Raw genomic sequence first — 10,959 nt, forward strand, 5'->3', positions numbered from 1 at the left:
TTTTTTTTTTTTTTTTTTTTTTTTGGTACCAGGGAATAAACTCAGGGGCACTCGACCACTGAGCCACATCCCCAGCCCTATTTTATATTTTATTTGAAGACAGGGTCTCACTGAGTTACTTAGCACCTCACTTTTGCTTAAGCTGAGTCATCGTGCCCGGTGACTTGTTGGCTTTTAAATGGGGACTAGTGACAGAGGAATGGCCAAGATGACCCCAAAAGAGTGTGAATTTGGGCTCAGAACTAAACTGAGCCACCATCAATTTAAAGGGGGTTAGAGGGAGAAGGAGGAGGAGCGAGGAGAAGAGAAAAAAGAGGTGCCCCTAAGAAACCTGAGAAGTGGCTGCAAGAGAGTGGTACTGGGCCAGGAGAGGAGGCCCTAGGAGGGCTGCAGAGAGGCCCTATTGACCTGGTAAGGGCATGACCCGTGGCTTGGCCAGAGGGTGTGATGGGTGTGAGGCAGACAAGATGGAGGGCTGAAAGGCAGAAGAGGGTCCTGGGGGATGGTGTGAGGGCCGAGAGAAAACACCAAAGCTGGGCACAAGCAGCCAGAGGTGAGGGATAGCTGAGACCTCTCCTAGCCTCCATAGGGCCTGCTGGGAGGCTGTACCCTAAAGGCCTAGTCTGAGCCAAAGTGACTTCACTTTCAAATCCATATTTTGCCACTGTGACCTCAAACAAGTCACCTTTTCTCAGCCTCGGTTTCCTCACCTATGAAGCAGAGATAAAAATAATTCCTACTTAACCGTTTCCATCCAGCTACCAGTGGGGGCGCTCTGCGCCCGGCTACACCAAGTCCTGGACTCCGCCCCTTTTGTCCAAGCCCCGCCCTAACCCGACCAGCCCAGCCGCGTCCCTATCTGGCCCCGCCCTCGGTGGCTCCGCCCTACCAAAGAGCCCCGCCCCACCCGGCTACTCCTATTGGTCACGCCCCTACTGGCCACGCCCCGGTTGCCCGGGTCTCTCTCCCCACTAGCTCCTGCGAGCGGAGTCCAGAAGGGACGCGCCACACCAGCTGTCCGCGGACTCCCGGTTCCCACCCGCGTCCATGGCAGCGCTGGGACCCCGTGTCTTTCGGGCTGCGCTTTGCGGCGGCTACTGCTGCCTCCTCCTGTGTGCTCAACTCGCTGTGGCTGGTAACGCAGGACTGGGTCTGGCTAGAACCAGGCTGGGGCACTTGGCGCATTCTCCTCATCCATCTGCCTTCCAGTCTGGGCTGGGAATAGGAGGGGACTGCCAAAGCCAGTTCAGGGCTCCAGAGGTGGGAGAGGAAAGGGACTCCCGTTTTGTGTGGAGTCCCACGTGCATATATATAGGCTTCAGATGTAGATTAGGGAACTTCGGGTGTATGTGGAGGTGATAGCTCCAAATGTGCCTGGGAACCCCAGATGTATGTAAAGGGAGGGGGTCCTGGGGGAATGTGGTGAAGGCTAGGTGAGTGTAACCTTGTGCTTGCAGAAGCTCCAGGCGTGAGCAGAGGGGTGAGAGCTATAGAGGTGGTGGGGTAGTGCTGCAACTTGGCTTCCCAGAGTTGCTCCCTTCCCACTCCCATCCCATTCCCAGGTAAAGGAGCTCAAGGCTTTGGGCGGGGAGCCTTGATCCGCCTGAATACCTGGCCTGCTGTCCAAGGGGGCTGCAAACAACTGGAGCTCTGTGAGCATTGTGTGGAGGGGGACAGAGCACACAATTTCTCAGGCTGCGTGTGGCAGCAATGTCGACTACAGGAACCAGGTATGGAGTTGGGCCCTTTCCAAGCTCATTGGCCCCAGCTCTGAAGCCCAAAGCTTTGGACACTCTCCTCAAACCTCTTCCCTGCACCTTCTCCCATAAGGACACTGTGTGGCCCAAGCTGAGGTGGTCAAGGAGGGTTGCTCTGTCTACAACCGCTCAGAGTCCTGTCCAGGTAAAGGAGTTCCCACTGGTCTAGCAAAGAGGGAGGGGGCTGGTCTCGCCATCCAGAACCTGCTCCCAGGAGAACCCAGCCTCTCAGGGAGTGAACTATGCCCATAAACACCTGGGTCCAGTTTCAATTCTGTCTTTAGCTCTCAGAGGTCTCTTCCCCTCTATGACCTGTTTTATCATGGTAAATTGGTCCAGATGTGCGAGGGGATAGGGGCATTAGGTCTTCCTGTAATATAAGACAGAGCCATGGTTTTGGAAGTTCAGAAGGGAATGGTGGGAGGCTTCCTGGAGGAAGTGGGATCAGAGATGAGCTTGGTAGGTAGAACTGCAGAGGGGGCACATCTGGTGGAGGGAACTGTGCGACGAAGGCTTTATAGAACACTGGTGTCTGGAGCTGGGAGAAGAGCCCAGTCTGAGTCGGAGTCCAGCAGCTGGCAGAGACTGGGGTCTCCATGGGAGTCAGGGGACAGGAAGGTGGTTTTATTATGGATTTCCTGTCTCCTCAGCTGCCCACCACCATCCCACCTATGAACCGAAGACAATCACAACAGGCAAGTATTCCCTGTGGGATGGGGTAGTGGGAGGACCAGAGGTGCATAGAAAGACAGCTGGGCTCAGGTGCTGACATGCTCTGTAGTCTCCTTCTCTCAGTTTTCCCTCCATCTATAGTTTCCACATCTGTAAAATGGGTTGGGTAAGACCTACCTCACAAAGCTGCTGTTAGGATTTAATGGGTCTGCATAGATAGGGCCCACTTCAGTGTATGACGCACTGAAGGTGATCAAGAAATGGCGGCTCTTGAGGCTGGGATTGTGGCTCAGTGGAGCATTTGCCTAGCACACGTGAGGCACTGGGTTTGATTCTCAGCACCACATAAAAAAATAAATAAGTTATAGGTATTATGTTCATCTACAACTAAAAAAGAAAAGGTAGCTCCCCCCCATTCCTAACCTGTCCCTTGGACCTGAGAGTATGTGGCTTCAGTCACTAATAAGTGACCATCTACTGCAACCTGCAGGACCAGAGGGTCCCAGAGCAGATTTCTGGCAGAGCAGAGGCAAGGACCCCACCCCTTGACTTCCACTGCCCCTCAGAGACTGGAGGTCACCAGACTTGGCCAGGATGGCTGAAGAGGCTCTTGGTTAATTAAAGCCGGAAACTGATCTCAGAGGCTGAATTATTGATGGCTCAGTTCCCTCAACTGAAGCCCCAGATCTACTGTGTGTGGCTCGTCTCTTCCCTTTTTGCTCTTCTTCCCTTGGCATCCTTCTCTAGGGATCCCTGAGCTTCAGCTGGGACCATCTTTTGCCCTTGGTATTCTTGGACCCCCTTATACCACACACACACCCTCTGGGAAGTGGACCCTGCTCCCAGCAGAGCCCCTGTTCACTGTCCTGGTATGTTTTTTGCCCACCAGCCCTGCCCTACACTGCCCTACCTGGCCCTACCCTGTCCTGGCCCAGGGCCTGAAATGGAATCCCTTGTGGCACAGCTGGGAGTCACCCAGACCTAGCCTGGTAACTGTGGCCCTGAGGCTCTACTATCTGAGGAGAAGAGAAAGGGGCCCATCTTCTAGTAGGGTGTTGGTCTAGACCTCTACTTCTCCTGCTCCTTCTTCTCTGAGTAGGGGCTCGAGGCTTAGTGGTCCTGAAAAGGGACCATCTGCATCTGGGATCTAAGCCCTAAGCACCCTCTCTCACCTAGTGGGTCTATGGGATTAGTAGGCCCAGAGAGGGTGTGCATGGCAGAAAGCCACAGAGCAACTTAGGAATAGGGCCAAGTCCTAACAAGCACTGTCCCTTATACCAGGCACTTCCCCACTGCCCGTAGGTTCTGAGCTAGACTTCTGTGCCTGTGTTCCAGGCTCCATAGTGAGGACTAGAGGCTCTGAGGTGTCCTGGGCCAGTTGTGAGGTGGAGCAGGGATCCTGGGTCCATGGTGGCCAGCTATGACCTCCACCCTGTCTCACTCCACAGGGAGCCCTGTGATCCCTGAAGCCCACAGCTCTGGCTTTGATGGTGCCAGCTTCATCGGGGGTGTTGTGCTGGTGCTGAGCTTGCAGGCGGTGGCCTTCTTCATGTTGCGCTTCCTCAAGGCCAAGGATAGCACTTACCAGACACTGTGAGTACCTGGCAGCAGGGGAGTCCCAGCACACTTCCCTTACTCCTCCCTGCCCAGGGAATTGTCTTCTCCACCGGGTAACCCAAAAGATAATGACTCCCTCCCCATGTCCCCTATGTGAGGCACCCCCCCTTCTCTCCTCCAATAGGGGCTCCCTGCTAATGTTAGCTGGGACCAGGATTCAGCCTGGGCCCCATGCTTGGCAGTTCAGCTGAGCCCCACTGTGTCTTTGTCCCCACATGCTGCCAGCAGGGAGGAGAACCAGTAGGTGATGGCTCAGGCAAGTCTTCAGCCAGTCTGGGGCCATGGGCAGGAGCCAGACTGTGTGAAAGTGTGGTGTCCTCTGAGAAGGGAGCCGTGCGTGGCTCCGTGTGCCGTGTGCTGTGGGGTGGGTCGCTGCAGCCTGCGTTAAAGTGTTTGCTCTTCCAGCTTCACCTGCTCTCTGGGGGGTGAGAGTCTTTGCCCAACTGAGGTAGGGTCACCTCCCCTAAGTGTCTCTCTGTGTGGCCTCCTCAGAATCTGACCCCCTTGGGCCTGGTCTTCACACTGAGGGGAAGGAGGACTCAGAGGCTGCCCTCTTGGCCACTTTGTGGGCACTGGGGGTGGGAAAATCTTTGGCCATCTGTTTCTGGCCCCTGTGGAAACTGAGCAGGCTCAGCACCCAATCCCTGACCTCCCCTCCTGTCCTGGGCCTGCCACCTACAGCTGAGAACATCCCTCAACCACCTCGTGTCTCATCTGTGGACCCTGCTGGGCCCCTCAGCCTGGTACCCGGGGTCTGTGCCGCCTCTTCCTACCAACTTAGCCTGGGCTCTCCCCCCAAATAAAGGAACTGTTTCCGGTGCCGTGCTTCCTGTCCTGTGTCCGGGTTGTGTGGATGGGGAAGGATATGGCCGTCATCCTCTCCTTCACAGGAATTCTGCTTAGGACTAGGACTGTCTCCTTTAGGATATTTTTGTCTCTTATACCTTTTGACCCCCTACCCCTACCCCTCTCCAGCAAGGGTATGGAGACTCAGAAAGGTAAATGTTTGCTCAGATTATGGCAGAGCTGGGGTTGGAATCCAGGCTCTTCTGACTTCAGAGTGAGCAGGACTCCCTTCTGAAGGTGTCTTCAGTCTCTGTCCCCTAAACTTATGTCTGTGCCCCAGGGCCAAGGAGGAGAGCCCCCAAGACTCTCAGGTGGCCATTTCTGGCCTTCCTCACCCAGGCTTCCTTGGAAAGCCCTGCCTGCATCCTTGGGCACAGAAGTCTTCTCTGACTCATAGCCCCCCAGGTCTTGGGTGCTCAATGGGAACCAGGCTTGCAGCAGGGTCTCACTTCTTCACACGCACAATGCCAAAGAAAGTTGAAAGGAAGAGTAAGGATTGAGAGCTCAACTCAAGCATTTCATAGCTCTGGGCCTCAGTTTCCTCATCTGTGAAGTGCAAGTAACTGTCTCCATCTCAGTGGGATGTGGAGAAGGCTCAGGGCAGGTGCGTGTATTCTGTTTGCTTCACTCCAGAGCACCTGACCCTCTTAAGCTGCACAGCCTGTGGGCTTACCCTTCCTCCATCCTGATCTCCCCAGAGATCTCTGGCTGCAGCTGGATGGTTGAAAGGACCCTCAGTTCCATAAATAGTTCAGCTGCTCTTTGGCCTCACCTGCCCACACATGGCACCCACCTCCTGAGGCTTCTCCCTCCCACCTTCACTTCCGTCAAAGCCCCCATCCTTGCAGACACCTGCCCCGCCTTTGGTCCTCCTCCAACTATGTGGATCTACTTCTGTTCCCAGCCTGCCTTGCTTCCTCTTTTCTCCAAGCCTTTGCACATGCAGTTCTTCCTGTTGGGACCACCCTGGCTTCTCCCCGCAGGACTATTTCTTTGCCTTGCCCTCCTTTACTGAATGTTTTTCTTTCAAGAACACTAAATGCCTATGAAGGGAAAAAAGGACTGTATAGAAGTTTAAAGAGTGAGAATCACTCCTCTCTCTCCCTCCTTCCCCAGAAATGACTATGGTTAACAGTATGTTCCAGACCTTTCTCTGTGGATTCATTATGTATATACACGTTTAGCATTTTTACAACACAGTGTGATTGTGCTGCACATGCTCTTCTGTGACTTTCCCTTGACATTATAGATTCACCCTATGTCTTGTCCAAACGGTCATATTTAAAAAAAAAATTTGTAGTTGTAGATAATCAGAATGCCTTTATTTGTTTAAATATTTATTTTTTAGTTTTAGGTGGACACAATATCTTTATTTTACATTTATGTGGTGCTAAGGATCGAATCCAGTGCCTCGTGCATGCTAGGCGAGCACTCTATCCCTGAGCCACAACCCCAGCCCTTATTTGCTTATTTTTCTATAGTGCTAAGGATTGAACCCAGGGCCTTACAGGTGTTAGGCAAGTGGTCTGCCACTCAGCTACAACCCCAGCCCTCAAATGATCAAAATTTATTTGCCTGGATCCCATCAATGCTGGCTGGGTCATTTCCATGTTGGTTTTGTTTTTTTGGTGTTTCATCCAACCCAGGGCCTCAAGCATGATAGACAAGTATTCTGCTACTGAGCTACACCTCCAGCCCTCAGGTGAACTCACAGACAGCCATGCTGAGTAGGCTTGTCTGCAGACCTCGACACACCTGAGGGAGGGTTTGGGGAGGGCAGACTCCTAGACTGGAGTTGCAGTCTCTGGCCTCCCTCTTATGCTTCCATCCTGTTAGGCAAACTTGGCCTCCATTTCACCTCAGACCCCACCTGCCCCCAGCATTAGGCCTGGCACAGGGCCAGCCCTCAGAAAAGGTTTACTGCATGAATGAGTGACCATGCCTTCTCTTTGCTCCCCTGCCACCTGAAGTACTCATCCAGCTCAGGCCTCACCTCTCACAGCTAAAGCATGGCTGCCACTTCTAGGCCCCTGCACAGGCTGCACTCAATTGGCCTATGTTGACAGTTGTTTTCTAGGCCCAGAGACTCAAGCTACAGTCACTTTCCTAAGGTTGCTCCTCCCTGGTGGCGGGTATTGGGAGAAAGCTCTGTGGCTTTAGGCATATAAGTGCCAGGGAAAACAAAAGTCATATTCCATCTCTGGGCCTCAGTTTTCCTCCTCCTTTATTCATTCATATGAATATTATGAATATGTACATATATAAATACATATATACATGCTGGGGTTGAACCCAGGGCTTTAAGCATGCTGAGGACATGTTCTGCCACCAAGCCACACCCCTAGCTATTTTACCAATGTTTATTGAGTATTTGTTTTGTAGCAGGTTTATTACCCAGGGCCAATAATAAGGACTGAGGCCTTCCAATATGAGGATTGGAAGGGATGTACAAACTATACTCAGTGTAACATCAGAGTACAGTAGGTACCCAATAGATGGTAGCAGTGGTCTCTATTAATAGTCTTAACAAGGATCAGAAAGGACCAGGAAAGTGGAGATGGTCTTAGAGCTGGACTTTCACAGACAGGTGGAGCTTCACAGGTGAAGATGAAGAAGGAGCGTTCCAGATGGAAGGCACAGAATGAGCTGAGGTTTATTTTATTTTATTATTTATTTATTATTGTTACTATTTTTTGGTACAGAGGATTTAACCCAGGGGTGCTTAACCGCTGAGCAACACCTCAGCCCTTTTTGTATTTTATTTAGAGTCAGGGTCTCACTGAGTTGCTTAAGGCCTTGCTAAGTTCCTGAGGCTGGCTTTGAACTTGAAATCCTCCTGCCTCAGCCTCCTGAGCCACTGGGATAACAGGCATGTGCTACTATACCTGTGAACTAAAGTTTAAAGCTGAGAAAATTCATATGAATATAGAGACCTGGAGAGATGACTGGGGAGCCCTGGAAGTCAGGATCAGAAGTTGGACTCCATTCTGGCTGGACAAGACAAGGACGATACTCATTCTCTCTAGGGCTGGGAAAGGAAGTGCCCTCTGGTAGCATCAGCCTGTGTCGGGTGTCCCTGGGGGACAATGGGAGGAAGTCTTACTTTATACCTTCCCACCAGTCTGGTTTCTTATAAGCTGACATTCTTTCTCTGGTGGCCTCAGCAAGATGGGCCTACAGTGGACCTCTCTTTCCTTATTCTCCTCCTATTTAGGGTCCTGCCTGAGTACCCAGGACCATCCCAGCTTCCCAGGTAGGGGTTTAGTGTGCTTTCTCCATCAACCCTCCTCTTATTTCCTGCCTTCCCTAAGGAGACAGGTTAGAGTTTGACAATTGGGGCTCTGCATGCTAATTTATGCAAATAAGATAGAAATAGTGCAAAACCTTACCTGCTAAAGAAGGAAGTGCCCTGACAGCTAGAATCTGGGAGGTGGAAAAAGAACCACAGAGAGATCTGGGAGAAACATGTCCAAACTGTGTCCACGGACCCTGTGTCTCCCTGCAGAACCCAGGGAACTGAAAGCCAGCAAAGTTTTTGTCCTGGAACCCCAGGAAGTACTGGGGAGAAAGGAGCTCCAGGTCCCCAAGGTGAGATGTGTTGGGGAGCTGGCAGGGCCCTTTGGTTAACCTGGCGGCCAGGGTACAGGTGTGAGGATGTAGCAGTTGCAGTTTGTGCTGAGGAGCCATAACAAAGGGACAGGAACCCTTTCTGTCCCAGGCTCTTGATGGGTAGGTACGCAGCATCCTAAGATCTGCCAGGTAGGTGGTATTGTCCTCAATTTACTGAGGAGGAAAGTGAGACTGAAGACAGGGTAAGTTAAGTCTCCCATCACAGAGCCAGTAAAAGGTGAAAAGGGGATTGGAACTTCTAGCTCCAAATCTTGTTTCTTTGGGGGCATGAACAGGACTCAGGGTATCTCTGCCTCTGGGATTTCAGGGCAGCCTGGACCTCAACAAGATGGACCCCAAGGGTGAACCTGGTGAGTATGTGAGGTCAGGGCCTCCCCATTTCCTTTGCTCTATCCCCACACTCAAGGGTGGATGTTTCTGTTGCCTCCACAGCAATCAGTTATGACTGCCTGCCCATGGGGATGGGAGGCTGGGAGGGTGGGGAGAATTAGGAGAAGGACCTGGGCTCTCCCCATTAGTGGTTATGGCCACTCCCTCAGGGGTGCTCAGATCTCAGAGCCAACACACGGTCCCTCTCTGGGGCAGGAGATCCAGTGAAACTGTTCTGGTGCCAGGAGGGTGGGGCTGCCTTCGTGGGAGCTGGGAACTTGGAATCAGGCAGTGTGGGTGTTGGTGGGCCCCAGGCGTGGCCAAGCCCTCCTTAGTCCTCCTTATAGTCCCTTCAGAGTCCCAAAGGAGCAAGAGGGCTTCTGAAGTCCCCACTTGTTCCAGTGACTGGGTGGAGGAGTTTGGGGAATAACCTGCCCACCCCCACACTCCATCTCCCCTTTCTCAGGTCCCAGTATCCGCCAAGAGCTGCTGAGCCAGGGCACCACCTTGAGTGGCTGGTACCATCTGTGCCTACAGAGGGCAGGGAGGGCAGGGAGGGCAGGAAGGGCAGGGTCCATCCAGCCTTTTGTGACACAACACTGCTGGGGGTGGCTGATTGGTGAATGAGAAAAGGGGCTGGAAGACCCGATCCAATGAGCACTTTTCCCCCATGACCCCTAGGGGGAGCCAAAATCCATTGGAGCAAGATACCCTTAGAGGAAGTCACAGACAGGTGGTGGTTGAGCTCCCCACAGTGCCTGAAGAAGTCTGAGAGGGCTTTATAGAGGAGGTGACATTTGAAAGGACCTTGAAGGCTGTGTAGAAGTTTTCTAGACAGATAAGATGCAGAAGGGCTTTCCAGGTAGAGGTAAAGATAAATTTATGAAAGCAGGAGAGTACCAGAGGGTTTAGGGGCACCAAGGGAGGGAACTAAGAGTAGATGTGGGTGGTCAGCTATGGTCTTTTGGTGTGACCAGACATGCACGGAGGACCTCTGCAAAGGCCAGCTCCGGGAAGGCATTAAATTACTGACTGAGGAGTTGTGGGGGGAAATGGGGAGCCCTGGAAGAGATTTAAGCAGAAGAACCAGGTCAGACTTGTATTTTAGAAAGATGACTTGGCCAGGTATGGTGGCACACACCTGTAATTCCAGCGACTCGGGAGACTAAGGCAGAAGGATTGCAAGTTCAAGCCAGCTTCCTTCTGTTTGTGAGGCTCTTAGTGAGACCCTGTCTCAAAATAAAACATAGAAAGGGCTGAGGATATGGCTCGGTGTTAAGCGCCCCTGGATTCAATACCCAGTGCCGTAAAAAAAGAAAAAAAAAAAAGAGAGAGAGAGAAGTCTTGGGCTACATCGTGGAAGATGAGTTGAAGTAGGGAACAAGGTGGAGAAGGAGTCAGGTGTAGTGGTGCACACCTATAATCCCAGTTACTCGGGTGGCTGAGGCAGGAGGATTGCTCAAGGCCAGCCTGGACAATTTAGTGAGACACTGTCTCAAAATAAAAAATAATAGTAATTTTTAAAAGTGCTTGATCTGGGCTGGATTGTGCATGCCTGTAATTCCAGAAGCTTGGGAGGCTGAGGCAGGAAGATCTTGAGTTCAAAGTCAGCTTCAGCAACTTAACAAGGCCTTAAGCAACTCGGTGAGAACCTGTGTCTAAATAAAATATAAAAAGGGACTGGTGGGGGGGGTGCGCTGGGGTTGTGGCTCAGTGGTAGAGCACTTGCCTAGCATGTGTGAGGCACTGGGTTCAATTCTCAGAATCACATAAAAATAAATAAACAAGAGGCTGCGGTTGTGGCTCAGCAGTAGAGCGCTCGCCTAGCATGTGTGGGGCGCCGGATTCGATCCTCAGCATAATAAAATAAAATAAAGGTTTTGTGTCCAACTACAACTAAAAAAACAAAATGTTTAAAAATAAATAAATAAACAAAAATAAAGGTATTGTGTCCATCTACAACTAAAATATGTTTTTTAAAAAAGCAGGGGTGCTGGGGATGTGGCTCAGTGGTTAAGTGCCCCTGAGTTCTATCCCTGGTACCAAAAAAAAAAAAAAAAAAGAAAAA

At 51.7% G+C, this 10,959-nt stretch overlaps 1 protein-coding gene across 2 annotated transcripts; it reads left to right on the top strand.

Annotated features, from left to right (window-relative positions):
- The first annotated feature begins 956 nt into the window (after positions 1-956).
- Positions 957-4,871, top strand: Cd164l2 (CD164 molecule like 2). Of its 2 annotated transcripts, XM_048816027.1 has the most exons (6): positions 958-1,135; positions 1,563-1,730; positions 1,831-1,902; positions 2,408-2,452; positions 3,878-4,022; positions 4,275-4,871. In XM_048816027.1, exons 1-6 carry the CDS (start codon positions 1,048-1,050, stop codon positions 4,288-4,290), a joined length of 534 nt encoding a protein of 177 aa, XP_048671984.1. In that variant the 5' UTR covers positions 958-1,047; the 3' UTR covers positions 4,291-4,871. The 2 variants fall into 2 exon arrangements, with proteins under 2 accessions (XP_048671985.1, XP_048671984.1); XM_048816028.1 differs by lacking the exon at positions 4,275-4,871 and having other exon boundaries at positions 957-1,135; positions 3,878-4,026.
- Positions 4,872-10,959: the final 6,088 nt, after the last annotated feature.

Source organism: Marmota marmota, unplaced genomic scaffold, assembly GCF_001458135.2.
Source record: "Marmota marmota marmota unplaced genomic scaffold, marMar, whole genome shotgun sequence".
In the NCBI taxonomy this organism is placed as follows: domain Eukaryota; kingdom Metazoa; phylum Chordata; class Mammalia; order Rodentia; family Sciuridae; genus Marmota; species Marmota marmota.